Source organism: Corvus brachyrhynchos, unplaced genomic scaffold (assembly GCF_000691975.1).
Source record: "Corvus brachyrhynchos isolate BGI_N302 unplaced genomic scaffold, ASM69197v1 scaffold370, whole genome shotgun sequence".
NCBI classification, from domain to species: Eukaryota; Metazoa; Chordata; class Aves; order Passeriformes; family Corvidae; genus Corvus; species Corvus brachyrhynchos.
The window spans coordinates 4,837,464-4,862,355 of record NW_008235977.1 but is presented as its reverse complement, the minus strand read 5'-3'; the positions used below and the strand labels follow the sequence as shown (position 1 = coordinate 4,862,355).

General features: G+C 37.9%; 1 protein-coding gene across 6 annotated transcripts in view; it reads left to right on the top strand.

The window, feature by feature from the left end:
• GULP1 (GULP, engulfment adaptor PTB domain containing 1) overlaps positions 1 to 24,892 on the top strand; it is a 95,405-nt gene that overhangs the window by 57,675 nt on the left and 12,838 nt on the right. For 4 of the 6 annotated variants that reach the window (XM_017729041.1, XM_017729042.1, XM_017729030.1 and 1 more), the window contains 6 exons: positions 6,104 to 6,202; positions 8,365 to 8,502; positions 9,773 to 9,889; positions 10,247 to 10,339; positions 19,670 to 19,894; positions 22,728 to 22,866. In XM_017729041.1, coding sequence (XP_017584530.1) covers positions 6,104 to 6,202; positions 8,365 to 8,502; positions 9,773 to 9,889; positions 10,247 to 10,339; positions 19,670 to 19,894; positions 22,728 to 22,866 — 811 coding nt within the window. The remainder of the gene's footprint in view (positions 1 to 6,103; positions 6,203 to 8,364; positions 8,503 to 9,772; positions 9,890 to 10,246; positions 10,340 to 19,669; positions 19,895 to 22,727; positions 22,867 to 24,892) is intronic. The other 2 variants (XM_008630250.2, XM_017729045.1) reach the window with 1 other exon arrangement.

Here is a 24,892-nt window from a genome sequence, read left to right as displayed (position 1 = left end):
AAACTTAAGGCTGTTCACTTACCCAGCTTTCAATTCACTATCCTTTTTTCTCCCACTTTTCTCCTGTAAGTGGAGATGACCAGACAAAATGCAAATAGAATTTATCTCTTTGAAAACACTTGAAATATTTTTCATCATGTCTTTGACCCTTAAGGATACACAAAGTGAAGGGCTCACACACTTCCACACATGCAGAGATGCTGTCCTGCTGCTGCCCTTAAAGGACCATCAGTGGATGTTGTTCTGAGCTCCCTTCTGTGTTAAAGCTCAGTTTCATCTGTTGTTGAAAGGAGAGAGAGTGGAAGCCAGAGAAGCCTTTAATATTGGGATAAAGAGATTTCCAGCCAAGCCCTACAGCCATGACTGCTCTCTTTGAAGTACTGCAGAAAGTGGAATTTGTGGTTCAGGACCAGTCAAGGACATCTGAAGGCCAAAGCAAGTCAGATGAGAAGAGCTGAATAAGAAAATACCTGTTTACCCTGCCCCTCAAAAAAACTAAACCCCGCCCCCCCTCCAAAAAAAAAAAAATATCAACCCGAACCAACCAACCAAACAGAAAAAATATCAAAAACCTACTACCAAAAAATCCCAACAGAGCCCCAAAACTCCATGCCACCAAGCAATATAAAAACAAGCAAAATAAAAACCAAAAAAATTCAAAGCAAAACAACAACAAAGCAGCCCACCCTCAAATAAAACAAAACACAAAAACTCTTTCAGGAAGTGAGAAATGGAAAAAAGACTGCACTGTGTTGTCTCCCACACTCTGGATAGTAGATGGATACCCTTCCTCTCAGTCCAGTGTGTGTTTGGAAAATAAAATACAACATATTCCATCAAAATACATTTCTACCCAGATGGTTATTGAGAGCTTGAATTTTGCATGTCAGTGGTCTTTTCATCCTTTTCTTCCTCTTGACAGCTATTTTTCAGAGGTCATAATTTCATTGTGCCCACATCAAATGTCCATGAGAGTTTGGACCATAACATGACCAATAGATAATGTGAAGGCACTGCAAAAAAAATGGGGCCTGATGAGTTTTTTTTCAGGCATCTTTCCTTATAATGAATGTTTTAATGAAAAAAAAGAGGAAAAGCATCTTCTCCAAGTCAGGTTACAAAGATGTTTCCCATCTTATCCAACAACTCCGCCCTAAACCAGGGATCTTTTAAGGTGTCTGTGTGAAGTGCAATATCTGATGTCTCACTGGTAGCCTGCATTAAATGGAATTGAACCTGTGTTCCCTGGGGTGACGATTGGCACCCAAATCACAGAATAATCTCCCTTTTGATGTCTCAAGTATTTTTAATTAAATCTTAAATTGTGTAGGGAGGTGTAAATATTAAAGAGAAACACACAGTTTTGATTGCACAGCTTCAACTGACTTATAGATATATAGATAAAATTTGTCTTAACAATTGTTTCTTTAGCTCCAGTTCCTGGATATTTTGAAAACATGTTTGTTTTTTTTCTCATGGTATTTTTTTTCTGGTTGTAGTTTGCTAAGACTTGATGCATAAACACATCATATTCAATAAGTCTCTTAGAGTATCCAATTTTTGCTGCTACTGTAATAAATTACAAAATATATGGGTGATTTTTCTTTATTTTTAAAGCTGTGTTAAACTGTAGAAAATAGGTTTATTTGTATCTGTTGCTTTCCCTAAAAGATGCCATGAAAATAAAATGTTAATTCTGAAGCAGCTGAACACAAACTAGCCCATCCCACTGAGCTGGACCAAAGCTGGGGTTCGTGCCTGAGAACATTATATGTATAAGCTAAGAGCTTAAGAATTTGGCCCTTCATGTCTCTTCCCAAGCCATGCTGTGATTCATTATAATTTTACATAGTTTTCCATTTTGATGCCAGTGGGAGGCTACAGATTTTTACCCTCTTAAATAATCATGTTATTGTGTGAGATACAAATATTACTGTGTTTCAAATGTGTGCTGATAGGAGAAAATAATGTCTGTACATCTCCCAGGTCCAGAGCTCCCTTGGGGTCTTCCTTAGGTAGAAGGAGTGAGTAGAAATAAAGAAAAGAAAATTTCCTGATACCTGACTCAGTGATGGGATGTGCTGTTCAAACCCCGCACAAGTGTGGGAGGTGTCTGAACGTGGCATTCTGGAGAGCATCAGATATAAAAGAAATTGCTGATCAGTATCTGTGTGTTATCTGTTATTGCACAGGACAGCGGGCAGGAAAAATGCTAAGAAAGAAACTGCCACAGATTTTCTGAGTTAATCTTTGTGTGCTGTTCAGTCACTGTTCCCAGTAAACCTTTGATTAAAAAGCTCATTTGTCTGGATGTCTGTATTGAAGGGGTTCTTTTGTCATTGGTTTCTTTCGCCATTAGCCTGGTTTTGATTTGATGGGGTTTCTTGAAGTGGGTTTTCTAGCCCTCTGCTAACTTTGGTAAATATCCTGTGATTTTATTTTCTCCTTTTTGTCAACATCCTTCTGTAATTGAAACTCTCAGAAGATAAAATTTGAGTGTTTTCTCCCAAGCAGCTGATGCAGTGCGGCCATTGTTGTCATCTTAAGGATCTCTTTGAAATATTTTCCCATATTTAGTTTCATGAGAAGGTCCACAGTTAGGGGAAGGCCTGCCATGTTATCAAGACTTCATTAATCCCATCCTCACAGGGATGTCTCCCAAGAATCAAAGTTTGTTGCCACATGTGGGATTTGCAGGGTTGCCTGTAGGAAAACAACAGATTCTGTTGGGATACCAGTCTGTGGTGTTCTGGTTGATGAGGAGTCTCTCTGTTATTGGCCCCTTCATCAGCCTTTGTGGTCTGAAAACTTCCTCTGTAATGATTTTTAGATTTCAGGTTATTAGTTATTTTTCTCCCATTTTTTTCCCCTCTTATTTTTTGTGCCTGTAGATTTTATCAGTAATTATTTTTCTCCTGGTCATTGTTCAATGCTTAAGAAATTTCATGCTTGAGAAATAAACCCTGCTGGAATACATTAGAAACATATCTTCCCAATGACAATTTCCTGTTTATAACTGCATCTGGAGACTAATGTAACTAACTTAACTCATACTTTGTTTCTATTGATTCACTTTCTTAAATATAATGGCATACAAAATGCAGATGCTTTGTCTACTTGGACAAGCTGCATTTTTTGTAAAATATTGATCGTCATTAATTTCGTCTCACTTGAATTCTTTATTTCTTGAATTGGATTTATGCTTTTTGAGAATGGAGATGTGATACGGTCAGTTTGTTTACCCTTTTTTTAGAATTGGCACAGAACTGCCTTCTGGAACTTCCTCAGTGTTGTAAGTCTTCATGACTTCTTGGAGCAAGCTTTGGCCAGCTGTTCTAAAACTTGTGCAAGTTGTTCACATTGCTTACTTTAAAACCTTTCTCTTTAAAACTTCTTTTCTTTAAAAACTACAACTTTTTCATGTTGTAGCTGTTGTTTGAGACTCTGAGATGATTGCCATTGGAAAATCAAGCATTCCATCATCATTCTCAATATATACCATGAGTTTAACTCAGTAAAATCAAATATTATTTGTTCTTTCCCTTCACTACTGCACAGAAATACTTGTGCATGACTGGTTTGCAAAGGGACATTTCCAAAGGTCAGGATTTGCCCAAGTTCCAGACTGTTTCAAGTTGAGGTGTGCCCCAGGGTTGTCTGTTCCATGGGTGTCTTTCTGGGCACCATCGAGTACGTTGGGAATTGAGATTGTCCAAACTGCCCAGGTGATCTGTGGGCTTTGTGGTCATTCCATTTAACCTGGCAAAGTGCAGAGCAGTGAAAAAAGGGATCACATATGTCGTCAAAGTCCCATTCAATGAAGGGACATCAGGAAATTACAAATCAGAGAGGAAAGCTGGTGGGGTGCAGGTAATGAATAAATGTATGATCTGAAAATGGTCTAAAGACAGTCGGCGTTTTATATTCATCTTGGAGAAAAACAGTCTGTGCTAATAAGGCAATGATTGGCCTATCTTTTTCCTATTTAAGCACAGACTTAAATAGCTTAAATTTGCAGTATAAAATTTAGGACAGATTTTGTGGGGCTCAATGAGTGATTTTTATTAAAGAAAAAAATGCTTTTTCTCTGTAGTGAATTTGAATTGTCCTCTAAAGTCAAGAAATGTTGTTGGCCAGAATGCTGTAAACCAGCAATTATGGTTTCTAAAATTTAATTTTCTATAAAATGTCTTTTAAAAAAATTAAAATGTGCATATGGAATGGCACAATACAGGGATTAATGTGTATTACAAGTTTATATATGCAAGACATGGGCTTGAAGTTAAATAGGCAGATGTGAAAAGGATGTTGCAAGAGGCATATACATGATGCTGAAGAGGCAGACTAGAAATTATATTTTCTTGACTTTCAGCTAGTTGGTTTTCATTAGTAAGTCATCTTGTATGAACCTTTATAAAACATTTGGCCAGTGACTGTAACAGTCCTAGATGTTGAAATGCAAAATGGGTATTTAGATTTAAGAGTTGGTTTTGAGAATGGCACAGAGTGGTTTCATGGGGATTGTTGTTTGGGTTTTTTGGGGTGGGAGGGTGCTGTTTGTTTTACCAAGTGTGTGATATTTATCAGCTATTGGGATGCATTAATCAGTAATGAAGTGTCTGGGTAAGTCCTGTTACTGTGTGAAGTTAGTAGGATTAATTATAAATTGTTTAGCTATTAAATGTCCAACAAGTATACCTTCAAAATGAGGAATAAAATTGGGTGGAAGGGAAAAACAGGTTTTTGTGCTTTTAGTGTGGTTCTCCAAACTAGTCAATAATTTGCCATGAATGAAGCTGCCTATAAGCAAAATTAAGTAAGAGATTGACAGTCATACTGTGTAAAGCAGTTGTGTTATGGGAAGATTTTCCAAGTACTAGTTGGAAAAGGATCAGAGCAAAAATCCAAACCCTGAGCTATCACTTAAATGAATAATTAATTGTAATCAGAGTTTTTAAGGATTTGTGGGAGAGGTGTCAATTGGCTACAGCTGAGCACTTCACTCTCACAAGGCAATTCAGGCTTATGTCTTCCAGGTCTGGTAGGACAGCACCCTTGGTGACATCCTAGACTCTTGATGGCACTAAAAGCCACTGTCCCCACTGACTTCTGACACAGAGTATTTGTACTGATGGGGAGTTATGCACCCAGTTTATTCTTGAATGGGAATGTTGAGGATGATGTGTTCAAACAGAGCTCTGAAGCATAGACTCCAACTCCTGGCCTTTAGTGGATCATCATCCTTATTTATGCATTTGAAAATACCATTCTAGGCTATCAAAGACTCGAGAGAAAAAGGGCAACATTTTGCTCTGGTAATGGAGCAAAATACGGAGCAATCCTATATTTCCTAAGAAAGGTACCCAAATTTAGGGCACTCCTTAACTGTCATGCAGGAGCAAATTTGAGATACTGTGCTGATTTTATAGGCAGTATTCATGAGAGAAAGAGAGAAAGGTAAGTCTAACGTCTAGAAAATGAGATGGAAAAAGATGGAAAACATATTGAATAGGAGACATTACCCAACCCAGTCATATAAAGTGCTATCTAGCCATCATCCAGTGGGCTGCTGGCAGATAGATTCTGAGAATAAAATAGATCAAGTACCTCTTAGGTGTTGACAACTGCAGTGCTTTCAAACTGACCCTGTTTAAAACAACTTAAAGGAGCATCTGGAAGTACCCTCCATGCACGAGTATGGAAGTGAGTGTAGAAATAGTGGGGTGTGGAAAACCCACTGATGTTCCTTGCTCAACAACCAGGCAGCTGCTAAACTGAAAGTGTTCATGTTCCTGCTGCTTTCATAGAAATCTCATGCAAAAGCTGCAATTAAGTGCATAAAAAGCAGATAAAAGTTACCGGGGAACATGCTAAGTAATGTTAAAATACTTTTTCCTGAATTTTAGGAGCATTCTGTAGTGTGAAGTTAGAAATGCTGGTCTGTGCCCAGCTGAGACTCTGAGAATGGTTGGTGTTGTTTATGGGAAGCTTTTTGAAGAAGGAAGGAAACAACTTAATGTGGAGGGAGTTGAGAGAAAATGAGAATTAATAAAAACAAATAAATTTACTATTAATGTGATTGCTGTTGTTTTTCATGTTTCAGTTTGCAAGACACATCAAGAAATCTGAAGGCCAAAAGACACCCAAAGTTGAGTTACAAATCTCAATCTATGGTGTAAAAATTCTAGATCCAAAAACAAAGGTAAGAAACTTAGATGTGTTTCTTTCATGCGAAACTAGTAAATATTTGTTTCACTATTTTTAATGTTTTTATTGTTTTATATTTTTTAAGGTATTATAACAAAAAAGATCTTCTAAAATACAATGGTTTTTTACAACATCTGGGTGACATCTTCCCAGGAAGGCACATGATAGTCCTGAAGGCAGACTGTATTTAATGTGGTATTAAATTTTCTTAATCCTTTCACAGCAGGACTTTTAGACTTTGAGGAAGACAAAAACAATGTGCTAAATAAATGTTAACAGTTTGGATGATAAAAACCTTTCCGTACATATGTTGAATATTGAATTTGAAAGAAACTTTTGTTCCTGTTTCTTCATTGTGGAGTAATTGCTGCACTCAGGCACTGCCTTTTCTCAAATGGTAGCTGTAGTTTAAAGCTGCAGCTGCTTGCAGCCCATTTTTGCTTCAGACTCTTGACACAACCAGAGCTCAACAGTTCTTACATTAGGAGAGGGGACAAGAATGTCAACTTTATTTGGAGTTTTTGCATCTTCCTTATGCTGTAGGGCAGACAGGGGTGCTAAACCCCATATCCTGGCAAAAACTGTTTTAAAATAACAGTTTGAAGTGCCAAAAGATCTTAGATTTCCTGCAGAGATTAACAGAAAGCTGTGGGATATATGTTCCTGGGGGAGTAGGAACATTCTAATCTCTCAGCAATGTTGTTATTACAACTCAAGTAGTAATCAACTGTGAGGAGTCTTTTTATCTCCCCCACTTAGTTTCTTGTAGCTGCATGTAAATTTGAATCAAGTTTTCCTTCTTTTTGCACAGTTTATAAATGCTTTAGGAAATTCAATTTCATGTTATCAGCACTAATTAAAGTCTCTTTTGCAGTGTGTTTTTGAAACAAAGCACTTAAGTTATGTTACAGAGGAATATTGGTTTTCAGTCACATAGTGACTATTAATGGCAGTAGGAACAAGAGGCCAGCTCATACATCAGGACCTGATTCTATACTTGGCACTCAAAAAAAAGGATTATAGAACTGTGGTTCTGTCCTTAAATGATATAAAATAGTTATATGGATCTGTAAACCTCACAGTGCCAGGGAGAGCACACGTCATTATTTCTGTGTGTTGAAAAGCTACAACAGGACAGAGATTTGGACCATGAGAGAAATGGAGTACTCAGAAGAACAGCTGTAAAGACTGAGAAAATGAACTCAGCTGGGGCAAGGGGAAAAGATTGCCCATAGGGTGCATTTTTTGGATATGTGGTTGTGTACAGAGGGAGCGTGGCCTTGTTTATGGGCTTACAGCAAGCTGGGAACCCCAGTGCTACACAGAGACTTTCTTTTTTAATAGATAATAGTTCACATCTAAACGACATATTTTCCTTTAAAGCAAATACTGCTTTCCCATGTAATAAGCCAAATAAAATAAAATACCAAGAAGAGACTTGTTGAAGAAAAACAACAAAAAAAAATAGTTGAGATAGTTTATTTCAGTCTTGTCAAGCTTGTTCAGCTGAAGAGCATTGCCATTGCAACTTTTTATATAGCTGTAACTTGCTTTTTAATGGAAAGTGAAATACAGTAGCAAAAATATACAAATAATAATGCTTAAAAGCTGCTTCTGTGGCACCTCAAGTAAGAAATTATTTGTATGTCAGGTTTATTTCTCTTTATTTGGTTACCAAAGCCATTTTATTTCTGTTTTCTGTATTTACTGTAGCAAAGTAAGGACTCATTTCAGTAAATCCATTTTAACAAACCTTCAGAGATGATGAAATTTAAAGATATTGTGCACCTGGAAAAAGAACAGATTATTTTACATAATCAGGCCCTAAATAAAGTACAGAGGGATGCAAGGCAATAGTAAAATCAATTTTCTAGAACAGAAATTACTGTCCAAATAAACACTTCCAGATAAATGCTGTTCAAATAAAAACTTCCTGTTTACATTCAGTAAAAACAGGAGCATTTTTTAGGAGATGAGTTTGCTTAATTCTGTTACACTACAAGTACATTTTTGGGTGCTCTCATGTACAGTAAGGCATTCAAAAATGTTACTGCAGCTTTCCTGCTCTTATGAGGAAATCCAGAGCTTTCCTTTGTGCATCTTTATCCTAAGCGAGTGTAGTAATTTCTTAAAAATTATCTTTCTGTTTGTTTGCAGGAGGTCCAGCACAACTGTCAGCTCCACAGGATATCCTTTTGTGCTGATGACAAAACTGACAAGAGAATATTTACTTTCATATGCAAAGACTCAGAATCAAATAAGCATCTGTGCTACGTGTTTGACAGTGAAAAGTGTGTAAGTATGCGGGACGCTCTGCAGGGCTTGAGGTTCTGCTGATGGTCTGCCTTGAGATGAGGTGGGAATGGTTAATTACAGACACACAGCCATGGGGACATAATTTTTCATGGCAACATGGTGTCTTGTAACTTAGATGCATTAAATTAAGGAAGAGTCTCTCTCTTCAATGATCTGAGGTGGTGTTCTGGGATAATTTCTCTTACTGCCCAGCTCAATATCCTGGGGGAAGCATCTGCAATACTCTGGGAGAACAGGCTCCACCCCACCAGGCTTGAGGTGTTTGCGCAGCTGTTTGCAGAGATTACTGCAACTCTGGGGCTGAGATACCCTTGCAGGCTCTTCTGCTGATGTGTCTGTCTCTGGTTTTTAGTGTTGGGGTTTTTTGTGTGTTATTTGTTTTTTGGGGTTTTTATAATTTTATCACCACAAGGTTCTCCCTTCTTTTTTCATCCCCCTTCCCGGCCCCATCTCCCAAGTTTAACCCCACAAAGCACTCCCAGACAACTCATTGCACCAAGCACTGACATTCTCTGGTGTCTGAGACAGAACAGTTATTCCTTACTGTATTTACTTTCTCTGCTAAAGTCCTAAACAAGTGGTGTATCCATATGTTCACCTTTTATTGGTCCTGCTTTGGTATCACTTTTTTCTGAAACCTTGGTGTCCTCCATCAGCTTCCTGTAGGCTTATTTTACCCCCATCATTTTTGAAATAGATATTCTGCATTGACTGTATAAACACAACATAGGATATATTTTGCACATACAAATGCAATTTCTGGTTTGGGTGTTGTTTGGATTCTTTTATTTCTGGATTTATGTAGTTGGAAATAATTGTGCGGATAAATACTTAACGCAGTATCCTGAGCGAGATTTTATAGTACTTGAAAAAATAAGTGTTGAAATCCAGATTTAAAATCAATAGGGGTCAAAATATCCATTAGCATGAAAGCATTATTTCATTACATCTAAAAGAATTTATTTAATGATTTAACAGGCTGTATTTGCTTTAGAAATCATCTGGAAAAGCCATGGTGCAGCATGGTATCTGTGCTTATGGAAACTGAATACATAATTTATGCTGTCCAGTCTCCCTCCTTTATCCAAAGTATTTTTATGTTCTTTCATTGCGTTTTGCCAAGGTATTTTGCTGAAGGGTGCTTGTCGTGCTCCTTGGTAGTGTCAGCTTCATGGTGGATGGGGCAAAGCCTTTGGTGTAAAGTATTTTGTCCTAATGTACTAATTTCAGTCTTATGTTTTATGTAAAGGCAGAAGAGATAACTTTAACAATTGGTCAAGCATTTGACTTAGCTTACAGGAAATTTCTGGAATCCGGAGGAAAAGATGTTGAAACAAGGAAACAAATTGCAGGTTTACAGAAAAGAGTAAGTTCTGAATTATGTTCTTCTTTTTAAGAGATAAAAGTACATGCTGCTGTATTTGTATTATCTGCTTTTTATGAAAGCATAATTTCCAGCATTATTCTCAGATTGCTAATGTAACAAAAGAAGACTGAAAAAAAAGTGTTAAAAAGTATTTTATGTTTTGCTGTCTTGCAAGGACACTAAAAAGCAAGGTTGAAATATTGAGGATACTGAAATTTAATTATTTTTTGTAGTCAGATAACAAGTTCAACCTTGATTCTAAATCACCAGATCTCTGGTGAAACTTATGCTCAGTGGATGCTGTTGTTGAAATCCATGACGATCCCAATAGCTGTTGAATAACCACTTGCTTTGTAGATTCAAGAATTAGAAACTGAAAATGCAGAACTGAAAAATAAAGTTCAAGATTTGGAAAACCAGTTAAGAATAACACAAGTACATGCGCCTCCAGTAAGTACACAACACAGCTCTTGTGTCTGAAGTCACTCTGTATTTATAATCACCTTATGATCATTATGAGCATCCCTGCTGTTCCCAGAGATTGCCATTAACATCCAGTGATCACATAACATGTCTGCTGAAGAGCAGTGTTGAACTAACAGTGACATTGTGACAAGCCAGCAGAAGTGCAAATTACAGTCTCTCCAACTGTGGTTCTTTCATCCCCTATCATACCTATTTGTTGCTGCCTCAAGTAGAGATCTGAATGTGCCAGCTGAGGCACTGAAAGCTCTGGTTTCTAAACGCTGCTTGGGAGCTCCCCACAACTTTCATAAGCACATGGTCACCTGTGACTGACAATCTGCCTGCCAAGGAGTCAATAGGTCTTGGGAACTAAGGCTGGGTGATGGGAAAGAGGAGCAAGTGTGGGTTCCTTGCTGGAAATTCTGACTGCTCTGCAGTTCCTGTAGATGATGACCACAGAAGTGTGTTTAAATTGCTGGCTGGCAGTTCCTTATACCTTGGCAGGACCGCCCACAATGCAGGTTGCACTGCAGACTGGTCCCAGAGACTCCCCTCTTCTTACAAGTGTGTTCCATCTGTACAGCTTTAGGCAGCTGTGAAAATGAATGAAATTTCTTAATGTATGTGTGGCAAAATCTTAGCAAAAGAGGAACTGCTTTTCAGCTGTGTATTTTGGACCACCTTGTTCCTGCCCAGAGTGTTCACTGTTTCCCCTTAAATGGATGTTTAGAAGTTTGGGCAATGCAAAAGCATGTTTGTAGTGGTGCTGACAGTTTATCAGTAGTGTCTGTGCACTCTCTTTATGTTGATTAGATGGTTGTTCCCATGAGGAACTGCTATTTTGTTTTTGAAATCTACTTAGAGGAGAGAACACCATAAATTATAAATACTCTGTAACTACCACAGTGGACATTTAAATTATGAATGTCTTCTCACTTCTGAAGCATTCAGGGATAGGTAATCAATTTTAATGCTAGATTTAATGTCATGTTATTCAAATCTTTAGTCTTTTATTTTCCTCATTTGGGATGGCAGTTCGTCTTTATTTATGAATATAATAACTAAATGTATATTTGAATGCAAATAAACAGGCTCTTAAATCCATTGCAATCAATGCTTTTCTTTAATTTAAATTACTTTGTAATTTCATTAAGCAAAACAAATTAGAGAATTATTAATAATGCCTCAAAAAATCCCATAGTTTATGATTTGTGTCTTTTAAGACAATGATGTCACATTCCTTATTAAAGAGTTAAGATCTAAATTTGTTAATTTGCTAGCCATTTGTAAACTCTCTCCCTAGATGTTGTTTTATTGTTAATTACTATTGGTACAATGAATAAGCATATTGCTTAAATAGCACTTGTGCTGCAGCAAAACTATAGAATATTGATAATTATTGATATTAATTAGTTCAATTCAGTAATAACGGTCAGCTATTAATTTGCACTTTAATTTTATTGCTTTATTTACTCCTTAAGCTTTAAAATTAAACCCCCAATCATTTCCTGTCACAAATTATTAGAATTGCAGTAAGAGCCACCTAAGAGCCTGTTCAACATCTGCATCCATTCTGACACAGAAGAGATTTCTGTAAATGGATGAGTACTGGAACAGGATGCCCAGAGGCTGGAGATACTGACTCTGCCCTGAGCATGGTCCTCAGCAGCCTCAGATAACTGGATCCTGCTTCAAGCAGGAGTTTGGATTAAGCTCCTTTACTTTTACAGGATTCTTCCATCAGATGTGCAACCAAAAATTAAAACAAAACAAAAACAGCAAACCAACCAACCAAAACCAAGCACATTTTTAGGAAAATGTCTTTCTCAGCTCCAGGCCCACAGCAGTACCCACTGCTGTGCACTATCAGCTTTGGCACCTTACCAAGAGACATCTTTCAGGCAGGTCCTTTCTAAAGCAGACCTTGTGGAGATGGTAAATCAGAGCTCTCAAGTGTGCTGGTGTAAGAATAACTCCATGGAAATGGAACTGTTCAGTTGAGAATGAATGAAGAAATGGACTGATGAGGTTGTCAAGTGACTTCAGTGCAGAGAAGAAGCATAAATATTTTTAGGGCAGTTTGAGTCTGTTATAAAAGGATTATCAGTCAATGTGCCTGGAATAGCAGCGAATGTGATGACACCTATCTGCTTTTTTATGATGTGAGCAACAAATATGTATGAAGGAACAAAATTACAAACAATTCATAAGAAATTAATTGCATGTTATAGTTTGCAATTAATTTTATGCATTTTTCATTCAAATCAACTATAACTTCACGTATGATTCTGCAGTCTCAATTCCTATTAGAAAAAAGTGGTGCAAAAATTTCTTTCCCCCTATTTCCACATAATTTCTCTAATGAAAAAGGTCACTTTCGTTTTAAATGAAATAGAGATTTTTTTCTGAATTTAAACTAAAAATATCTGTGCTGCTGCTGCTCTGTCTTCAAAATTAATGTAACAGATCTATATTGTGATCATTTTTTCAGAGTAAACTTTTCAGATCTGCTAATAGTGTTTTCTGAAATAAAATAGCTTAAATGAAGCTGAATATCCAACATGGGGAATAATACCTTGTCTGAGCGCCTTTCTCAGCACTTTTTGGGTGGATGGGGGAAGTCTTCCTTCCCTGCAGATAGTCTTGGTATTACATGCTGTGAACATAAGTTAATCATTCTCTTGTGATTTAAAACAGATTTATTAAACTGTAAGTTTTCTTGAAGTTTTCATCTCACACTGTTGAATTATATAGAGATGTCAGTGCCACACAACAGCTTTCTGAAGCTTTTCTTAGACATAAGAAACATTTTGATTTATTTATATTTTGTTAATCTTCTACGGCTGGAGTTCCTTATCTGGCAGTCCGGCTCTTCTGAGCGTGCTGAGTTCTAGGGAAGGGATTGTTCAGTGGTCAGTGGAAAGTCTAAGCCCTGATCTTTGATGCCTAATATGATAAAAGAACACGTGCCTTTAACTGGCATCACAGCAGTTTGTAAAGAAATGTTCCGTTTCAGGAGCCAACTACAGATGGTTAAAAGTTGCTTCTGTTTGTGCTTAAACAGTACCTTGGGTTTTCATATCCTGTGCTTCCCTTTTCATATTTGGTTGTTTGCATGCTGTTTGTGCTCTCCCAACGTTTTCAGATGTGCTGAAGTGGCTTTCTTGCCATACAGATTGCTGCCTGAGCTCTTGCTGTAGCGATCAATGCATGGCCACAGCAGCCCCTGGCAGTCAGCAGGTGATGTAGCACTGCAGCCACCACCAGCAACTTGATCAAACAAGGATCTCCTTACCAGAGCAGGGGGTGCTGCAGAGGCCTGTGCTGGCAGTGCACAATCGCGGCAATAGAAACACTGACGTCACACTGTGCTGTGTCCTCCCTCAGGGCCCATCCCCGCCGTGGAAGGGGATGGGAAGCCATGAGGTCTAAGCAGCAGAGGCCTGTGCTGGCAGTGCACAATCGCGGCAATAGAAACACTGACGTCACACTGTGCTGTGTCCTCCCTCAGGGCCCATCCCCGCCGTGGAAGAGAAAAAAAAGCCATGAGGTCTAAGCAGGCATAGTGGCAGGCTGACAGTGGGGGGGTGTTTTCCTTCCCCAGGAGAGGAGACTTAGGGGCTGTTAGAATTTATTGCACCTGTAGTGTGCCACAGTGCTGTGACAGACAGCACGTGATGTCACTGGCATGCTTTCTTTGTTACGATACTGATCCAGGACAGGATGCCTTTCCCACCTGTTAGTAACTGGGAAGCTGGGGCATCATTCGCATGCAGTGCCAGTCTATCATTTCTTTATTCCTGCTTCTTCCTTCTGAGGTGCATTGATTTTTGTGTCTTTAATCATTCCAGACACATTAGTCTTCCCATTAGATTTTCATGAAATGAAGAAGGGAGAAAACACTTTGGGAAATTTGAAGTGCAGCAGGTTTTTTGTATTATATCACTGACCCTTGACATTGTTGGTTGTCTGTGTGGTTTGGGGTTGTTTGTATTTTCTATTTTTAAAAACAAGCCAATTCGGCTTTTTTTGACAGCTCAGTCCTCTGATTCCCAGATCATTTTCCCACAAGCAGGACCAGATTGCATTTCCTGTCCTCACTTCAGTATCAAAAGAAAATAGAATGTGAGAGCATCTTTAAACTGTGGATGGATGACTGAATATGTGTATGGTTTTAAACATCTGGTTTGCTGCACATTTAAAAAAAACCAAACTAGTCTCAACATGTTTCAGCTCTAAGTAGATACATCCAGGCTGTCATTTAAAATAAACCTTTCTAACTTCCTGTTGTCATTGAAAATAGGCTTGTAGCTAAGTATGAAATAAAGTCATTTGCTCAGGATCAAATGTAATATGTTCAAGACTTAAAATTCAGATCCTCTTTTACTTCCAAAATGTTTCAAGAAACATTTTGTCTGTAGTTTCTGAAACTATAGACAAAATGAGTTGTGCCAGGCTGGACTGCAATATGTAGCTTTGCTGGCAGATTTACTTCTCTGCAAGGAGTTGGCCCCAGGTTCACATATTGAATTCTTGCGTAGTAGTGTTGAACGCTTTCTTTGCAAAACATATTACAGAAACACCTTAATTTGCTAATGAAAATGTGTACACATTGGTGACTTATCCAAAAATCAATCCATGGTCTAACTAAGAGAAGAAACTGCAAACAGTGAACTGTAAGCTTGAAGCTTCATTTTAAGCACAGATAAAAAGTTATTTTGAGTTGATAATTTCATAAAAGAGAATATTTTTCCATCTGAAATATTTAGTTGTTTTAATTAAATTCTTTTTTAAGTAATAATAAGTATGGTGTATCAGGGTGTTTATTGTGAGTCCTCAGTTGCTCTATTTAAAAAAAAAAAACAAAACCAAAAACCAAAACCACTTGCATATGAAAATTGAAAGTAGTAATAATTTAAAAATTTAGGGATTACTTTTCTCTCTCCATTTTATAAGTAGTGAAAGTTAAAGGCTTGTTTGGGAAATACAAACGGAAATCTAGTCTAAAACTGCTTTTTTGATGATTCTTTCTTGATTCTTTTTTTTGCAGGCCAACTAAGGGTTTATTTGAGGACATCTTTTAAAATAATACTGACAGACTGAAATGGGTGCAAAATATGTGTGTGAATAATGCAATTACCCACCCTTTGCATTTTTGCAATATGTAGATGGGTGAAAAGCGTTGACAGCAATCAAGTTCTGCTTTTGAGGGATACAATTGCATCAGAATTCTCTCCTTGCTTGGTTATTAGTATCACCAAGAAAATTTTTCTGTAGCTGCTCTAAATCTAGCCATATGGCCAAATCAACATCAATCTAATTTAGGTGCTTTTTCTGTCAGTTCATAAACTCTATGGGAAAAATAAAATTTCTTTCTAAACCTATAAAAGAAGCCATTAAGGCAATGAGATCATAGTTGGAAATGAAAGAGAGAAAACTGGATTGTATAATGAAATACTTTTGCATAAAATATATTGTGAAAGTTGAACATCAAATTGTCAATCTCCACGATTTTTCTCTCAGGATATTGTAACTAATTAGATTTACATTTGCTCAGCACATTCAGTAAATAATAAACTGCTTAGTGATCATTTTTTCTGCATTCAGGTCGATGGTTTTGAGCAGTCTTCCTAGAACTTTGAAAAGTTAGTCCCTCAAATGACTGTGTTTGCCAATGCAGAAGTGTTATGCAACAGAAACTCTCACTTTTTTTCGTGTCCTGAGTGGCTCTGTCGAGGACATGCAATCCCAAACTAAGAGTTTCCTTAGTTTGCTTTTCGAGCTGCGCTTCCGTGTGCCATGGGAAATGTTGGCATGGGATGTTTCCTTTGTCTCACTCCTTTGCATGCACTGCTGAAGTTTCTGTGCCTTGTGTATCTGTTGTTTACTTTTCATCTGTTTTAGTGGCTTGGCAATGCTTTAGTAGCTGGTATTTTTTGCATTTGGTCTTGATTATGTGAGGACCATTGGATTTTCATCTCATTGTTTTCCTGTGGGGACACTGCTCCGGTTTGTATGACAGGGAGGTTTTGGGTGCTGCTGCTGTGTGTAAATGCAGCCTCCAGAGCTCAGTGCAGCCCTGACAGAGTGGGTTCACATCATGTCTTATTTGCTGCTCTTTCCATTGCTAGTGCTGCCCAAAGCTGCCAGGGTTCCCTGAGAACACTGAAATGAGGGAGAAGCAGAACTGAAAGGCAGCAAGAAGAGGTGTTGGGGGAAGCAGCCCCAGACGGAGCAGTGTTCTTCCTGCACCATAAAGATTACCAAAGAAGCAGTATGGAATACATACTCCTACGTGGACGTGCTGCAAAACCCCTCCATTTTTAAGTAGAGCATTAAAGATACTGATTGATTAGACCTTTCGTGCAAGGTTTTGTTGTGACCTGGAAGCACAGGCCACCTTCACCAGCTACCCTTATTGGAAAGCTTCACCACACTCATGGGAAAACCCCAAGATAGATATTGGAACTGTGTGCAGATTTCAAAAAACATTTTGGAATGTGTTTATGCATATCACTTGATTCCGATTTCCACCAAGATTGCCAAGTGGGAAAATGCACATGGGTTTTTTTGCCTATCTTCAGCTTTTTTAGATTTATAATATTCTGTGTTCAGTTCTTTGAGCACTTCTTTGTGAGGGTATAAAATTCTGTTACATTTATGATGTTAAAGAAAATTAATTCGAAATTGCCTATGGCATTATTTCACGTCACTGAAAAAGTACTAAATGAACTGAAGATGTAGCAGTTCATTAATGAAACTGCTAATGCTTATACAGTATTTTATGAATTAGTAAGTTATGGATTAGTGTGTTCTTAGTAGCCCCAAATCTCAGGAAATGAGCAGGTTCTTCTAAACGCATAATTTTCAATTCAAGGTCACTCACCTTTCCCTGGAACATCGCTGCAGTTACCGACTGTGGTGCTTCTGTATATTACCAATTTGAATGTTCCAAGGAACAAAAACATTTTTCAATTTATTCTAATTCATACTTCTTATGTGGGTATGACGTAGAGATTGCAATCAATGTCTTGAGACACCTTGTAAAAAGAAACAATTTAGAAGTGATTTCCTGATTAACAAAATCTCAATCACATTGCATTTTCTAGTACAATGCAGCCCAACAGTGCATCTTCAGCACCATTCTCAGTAGAATGAGTCAAAAATAAATTGTTTGCTGGCACATAGATACATTTAACCATAAAAGAGACCAAGCCTACTGAACTAGTATGATTATTTCATGAAGTACCATTTCTTGTTGTTTTCTTGCTGTTTTTCTTGTGTTAATGAAATGAGGCCCAAATTGGGACATATTGTATCAATGCCACTATTACTACAAGTGTTACAGAGGGGGAACCTCAGACAAAACATAATTACCATAAAAAATGACAATTTAATTTTTTTACTATATTTTCTTCCTTTATAATTTGGTGTAAGAGTATTAATTTTCAGAAGCTACACCCTTTTTAGATTGTATTCTTTAGATCAAAGGTCTCTTCCTTTCTCCCCCTGCACTTTGTGCATCTGGTGATATTCCCTGTTTTCCATTGTTGAATGCACTTCCCTGCTGCCCCTGTGGTGTCTGTGGGCTGCTTGGAACCCTAGGGCTGTGAGCAGAAAGTCCATCAGCCTTTCAGGTCTTTCTGGACCATGGGATAAGACACAGAGGAACACTCCCAGCACCTGATGGGTTCTATGCTGCTCTGCAAATGAAGAATTCCTAGGGAAAATTAATTTCCTGAGCAGGTGCATTCCCAAAATTGTTGTAGGAAGCCTGACACCCCATATGGTGTGAAGTGTCCTAAGAGTGTCACTGATGAGCCCTGTGACTGCTCCATGTTCAGGCCTCAGATGACACCAGGGTGTATATTCAGGTTTTGTATTGAATTTTTCCGTTGCCTGGATTTGATATATGTTCATCATCCTCATAGCTTTGCTGCTTGGTGTCCTATGTGCATTTTGCTGGTTTCTGTGTGATTTTTCATGTGACTTCCATGCCTTCTTATGAAAACTACTTATCCTTTGCTGTTTTGCATTTCAGGGGAGTATTTGGCTTTCTTAATCAGACTGTATTTAATCTCTTTGAGCGTTTATTATTACAAGGGCTGTTTTTTCCATGGTTATGTATAGCAGCAAGGATTCCACAGCAGTAATACACAGTAGCACTGCAACTCTTCTACCTGTAGTCTGGTGATACTCTTGAAATCATAATCAAAATTCTGTCCTGTAGGTTTTTTGATTTTTTTTTTTTTTTAATTGATTACCATTCCAAACCCTCCATTTCACAATTCCAGTATGGAAATTTTTGAAGTTGGGATGAAAACCCTTTTTTTCTTTAATGCTGAATTGCAAGTTTTGAGAAGGGAATTTTGTGGGTTGTTTTGGTATTCTCAAGTATGGCACTGTTACTGCATTTGGTCACCTGTACCCTTAGCCTGGTTAATCTTTAAAGAAAGGGAAGAAAGAAGCTGAGACTCATTTTATAAGGATTTGAAATGTTTTGTTTTCTACATAACACTGAAAAAAATGGTTTAAAATAATTGACTGAATCCTGATCTACTGAGTTATGCAAACTTCTTATGAAATAATCATGACATATCGAATGTGTAACACTATGAAGGGAGTAAAAGCAGACTTCAGGATTTTTGCTGCGCTCATCTGCCACTGCCTCAGCCTGGACCAGTCACAGGGGGCTTAGGCAAGACACTTCCAGCCCATTCCTGCCTTCTCCGTGTGGAACTCTTGGCTGTGGCCAAGAAGAACTTTCTGCACAAGTGCGCAATCCCTTCTGTTAAGATCCAGAGTTAAATCCATCCTCTAAAGATTTTCATTCAATAATAAGCTGTTCTTTCAGCATTGGTGGTATATAAATGGTGGGCTTTTCCTCGATTAGTTAGAGAAAATTCTGACCTGTGCATTAACCAGCACAGTAACTCTTCTCCCCAGACCTGTGCCTACCTGCTAAGTTACAAGTGCAGATGTGAGAGATTGCTGATCCCTTGTTGGCTTTAGACATTTCTTAGCATCTCACGCACACACACACACTGCTGGAAAGATGCCTGACTTCATTTTATTTGGTTTAATGATCAAGGAGCAAGTTGTCTTTGTTCCAGTTGGTACTGGGTTACCTCTTAATGTGGCATATTCTCATATTTTGTGTTGAAGTATTTTCAAGTTCTGTATCTTGTAACTATAGCACTGAACAGTTGCTGACAAGCTTTTTTGAAATATGAAATGTGTTGTTTTTTCTTCTTTCCCTGATGTTTTCACGTTCTGTTCCTCAGAATGTTTTCTCTTTCTGTGATTCCTTTTCAGCTGCTGCACATAAAGTGTGATAATGATGAACATATGTTTCAAAGACCCTCTACTTTTTTCTGGTGTAACAATGAGGATTCACCTCCTTGTTTAGATATCTCTTCCATTACGCTTACTCCTAGGAGTTCTCCTGACTCTAGACTACCACCTGGATTGTTAATACCACCACCTTCAAAGAGTGGTCTTCCAAAGCCTGCCAGTGAATACAGCTGCCCAAGACCTCGTGTAATCTTGCTGTGCAAAAGCTTTTTCAGTTTTGGGGTTTTTTTTTAGTTTTGGCTTTCTTTTGTTCTCTGTTGTGTATTAACTTGTATTAAAAAGTGCATTTTGTACAGTGGCTAAAGGACAGGGCAGATTAATCTTAGGTTCTCTAGGGGTACTCTTAAAATATGGAATTTGTGAAGATTTACTCTTATTTTCTACAGAGCTTTTTCTCTCCTATCCCCAAAACTAAATTTTTATTTTTCCAACATGTTTCAATTAGTCCATTAATTATTGATCTCTGTGTTATCAGTCAATCCTTTGTTCATTATTTTTCTATGAAGGCTAGTGATTCAAAACAATTCTAAAGGTCCAACTTCAAGGGCTTCTCCCCCACCATGAATTAATAGAAAAGCAATCAGCCATGAGATAACTTTCAGCATACTTTATAAAAAATGTAAAAAATGAAGCTTGAAAATTATTCTTAAATATGAAATGGGCATATTGCCTGCTTTTTTATATTAATGTGCTTATACTATCAACTTTTCTCCCATTTGCAAGTAATGTTTGGCTTTATTTGGCGACCATCCTGGCTTTCTGCATGTGTTCACTAAATAAAAATGCTTCTTGTGCTCACATGTATTCAAAATACACATTTTTTAATTCTCTTATAGTTTTAATTAAACTATATCAGTAGTATCAAAATGGCCAGTCACTGACTTCAACAAAATGGAATATAATTGGGAAATTAGTCTAAACTGTGGGTTTGCATTTTTTGCCTAAAAGGCACATTTATAACTAAATGTAAATGCTGTTTATCTGTCTTCTAGGTAGCTGTAAGCATTTAACAAATAATAAGATTCTCCATTAACACTTAGGATCTCCAAGACATTCTAGGATTCTCCATGGGTGTTGATGATAATGTAGGTTGATATAAGCATTTATTTATGCCCCAAACCTGATGCCGCCTTCCTAATGCCAACAAAAGGCTGTCCACAATCAGAGAGAGGTTCAGATGAAGGAAGGCATGTGCTTCTTTATTATGTTTATTTTGGGTCCAGCCCATCCATTGCCCTGCTTTGAGTGAGAGCAGGTGGCATCCATCAATCTGCCAGACTCAGATTATCCTGGTTTACTGCAGGGTTAATGCAAGGTCCATGGACACTAACAGGAGCCTGTGGTGTCTAAACTCTGCACTGAAATCTTTCCACAACACATCATATTTAAAATTCCTATGGTAACTCATGTTGAGGACAGTGAGGGTTCTGGATGTGTTGAAATCTTGAAAACTGGTTCTTCTATGAAGTTAATTCACCTATGGTCATGCTTGGGGACAGCAGTGACTCAGAGAATTTTTTTAAAAAAGGGCAAAAAAATAAAAGCAGCATGTTAAATGTAGATTTTTTTTTTCTTGCTATGCTTCTGTATATCTGGGAAGAAATACCCCAGGTTCTTTTAGATATTGAACAATTATAGATCTCTCTTAATCCAATTTCAAAATATTAATCCAAATTTAAAATATGAATTCAAAACTCCTGAGAATCATGGAATCACAGAACCTCAAAGAAATAGGAAATGTAGGACTTAAGAGCTCTGTGTTTTTTCCTCTTTAAGCAGTGCATTAGAGGAAGGTTGTGGATCAATATTGCTACTCAGCAGCCACTGCAGAAACCTCCAGAGAGAAACAGGGGTGGTTCAGGGCTACCTGTAGGCTTGGCTTAGAAATCTGTGACGCAAGCTGTCCCGGGGCAGCTGCAGCACAGGCACTGAAGAAAGCAGCCTTCCAAAAGAAGGGTTTATCCATGGGATTCTCATGCATAAGCAGTGCTAAAGACGACCTGCTTGCCAGGTTGTAATATTTGTGTATTCTGAATAAAAGGATCCATGTGACTAATTTAACTTGTGCTTCAAAATTTCCATGTGGATAGTTTGGGCAAACTGCATCTTGTTTCAAAGCTGCAGGCTTTCCCTGTGCCTGGCTGGCCTTTCTAATACACAGAGTGTGGGGGTTTCTGTATTGTCTCAGCAATAACATGAACATGTAAACTAGTTTTTCCTTCAGCTTGTCAGTCTCAGTTTTAATCTATTTCATCCTCTGTCTTTAGTGTTCAGTGTATTTTCACTTGACTGTGCCTCGCTTGTGCCCTGAAGTAGTGGACTGGTGGCAGGAGGAATGAGCCATTCAAAAATAAATATGGCTGTAGAACTACAGTAATTGATGGGTTTGGGGTTTCTTGCTTGCCCAGTATTTTTTTGAACCCTTAGAAATTCCTGGGCCTTTTGAATGAAATCTCTTCAGTTTCACATTCAAGGACAACAGGTTTATTTTGGATATTAATATTCAGTGTCTAATCACATGTCTAGGCTATTACTTATGGAAAAATACATTTAAAGCTTTGATCTTACCAGTTTCTCTAGGCTGCCAAATAAGAGATTATGTAAAGAAGAATTAGTAAACAAAAAATATTGGGATTGTATCTTTAACTTGGTTCTGTGCTCTCCAGAGCAGAGCACATTGTTCTTGCCATATTACGTCAAACTGGGTTTCGTGAAGATGTCTTTGCTCGTGTGTTTGCAAGAGAGAACTGCTTGTCACAGCTTTGTCAGGTGTAACTGTGATACATTTTCAACTGAAAATGGAAAAATTACGATGCTGCTTTTGTGCTGGGGAGTGTCAGCATGAGTCAGTCTGTACTGCAAATGCCATTTGCTTGGTGTCAGGAGCTGGGGTTTGCATGCTGATGGTTGTTTTAAACTATTTTTTCAAAATGTGGCTCTTATCTGCATGCTGAAGAATTCAGTATTGTGATCTTTTTCATGTGAAACCTTGCCCTAATATTTATTGTCCTTATTGTAGGCAGGCAGTGTGACACCTAAATCACCCTCCACTGACATCTTTGATATGGTTCCCTTTTCTCCCATATCCCCTCAGTCATCAACACCTACTCGCAATGGTACACAGCCTCCTCCAGTACCCAGTAGATCTACAGAGATCAGTAAGTTCTGTAACAACTGACCTACTTTTTGCTTACATTACTTTTTATTAATAAAGCATCTTTAAAGTTTTACGTACGTTTTGCATGCAAAGCCAAATACAGTTTTTGTGAATCACATTCAGTAATGCCGTTTCATCTTTATACCATCTTCCCAAAGTCCTTGATGTTGCTGCCAGGTTGCGTTATAAAACTAGCTGTGAAACTATGACATATACACTTGGAAGGGGTTGGGTTGGGGATTTTAACTTGGCTTTTCTTTTACAGTCTCTTTTCTGTACTTCAAGGAATACTTTTATTTCGTGTTAGTTCTTTCCTTGTCAAGCCACAAGCCACAGTTCTAGCACCTAGAGCCTGCATTTCTGGGGAAGGCAGCAGGTGGAGTAAGTATGGTGATGGTGATGCACAAGGGAGAGCCAAAGAAACCCTCAAGAAGGAGACTGTCTTGGAATGCTGTTTTCAATTCTACTTTTCATATCATGCACAGCTTTGGGTTTTTTAGTTACAGTTGATGAACCTCTCCAGATCTGTCAACCGCTCCTAAAAGGTCTTCAAAAGGTTATTAACAACAGCAATTTCATTTTGCAAAGGCTTGAAAGCACCTAGGGTAAGGTTCTTGACTTCACTGGAAATATTTTAGGAGTCCAGAAAGTCTTTTTAAAAGCTTTGGGAATCCCTTGAGGGAGAGGAGAATGGAGCATGCACAAGTGATGTTAGAGATTGTAGAAATACTGGTCTGTGTTTGTATCTTCTGTTCCTGATGCCTGTTTTAGAGTGCATAAGGATCATTGATGTTACTGCCCGCCACCATATGGAACACATTTGAGGAGATCATGCCCTGTTTTGGGGCATGCTTCTAGGATGCAGAATTTTCAACTGTGAATGGGAGCTGTGCACAAAAACAAAAAGGCATTTTATAACTTTGGTCAGTGAATGTCTTCCCAAGCCCATATCTGATACACTGTTTGGTTCCATTTCTCAGAATGTCTGTCACCTTCTAAAGAGAAAGTAGATATTGAGGCTCTTAATTCAGTAAAGACCCCTGCTCTTTTAAAAGAGAATATTTTAAAATAATTAATGAATTTCTGTGGGATTCTCAAGAGGTATACTAACAGAAGTTGACTTCTATCAAGTATAGTTAATATTAACTATTTTCATATAGTTTAAAAGAATATTAGAATATTCTAATAGAATATTAGAATAGAACTGCTCTATTTGAGAGCATTTTATGGGTTTATAATAAATAATTGAAAGGCACCTGCTTCTCCGAAACTACAGACAATGCCATAAAATAAATCTAAATGTGCATATCTAATTTCAAGAATGGCAACTTAACTTGAATTGAACTACAGGCCAAGATTTTATTTTTTTACTTATTGTTCTACCTCAGATCCATTGAAATTGTGGCTAGCAATCTTGGAGTCAGCACTCCATCCTGAGGATCTTGGAAATTCCAGTTATAAAAGATTTGCAATTGTTTAGGCAGTGGGTTTTGTAATATAAAGGAAAAGTTGCTTATTAACAGTGATATGTATTGTTTAAAGTAGTTGCTGCTTCTGCACTTCATTGATTTGCATTCAGTCGAGATGATGTAGTTCAGAGATGCCACTTCAGGGAGAGATTACAGAGCCCATCATGGTCTTTATGCTTTTCATCTCTACTCTTTCAGTCTGTGTCATGGTACTTTCTATGTTGAAAATTACTGTCTCCATCAGCTATTAACGCTTCTTGGCATATTTCAGAGTGTCTTTGAAACAGGAGAGAAATATTTTCTAATCAAACAAGGATTTTACTGTCCCAGATTAGAAAGTTCAGCTCCCATAAGAGCCTTGTTCAGGCTGTGCAATATCCCATCACTATAACAATGTGCAATAATGCATTGCTTTGTGGTGTCACTGCTGCCAGCACCAGCAAGCTGGCATTTCTTTCTCCAGTACAAGTCAGAGGGCTGGCAATCAAGAGGAGCCAAAGTTTGGAGTCTCCATTTTCTGAGATCATCTTTTCCTGTTCCTCTCTCTACTTTCTTTGT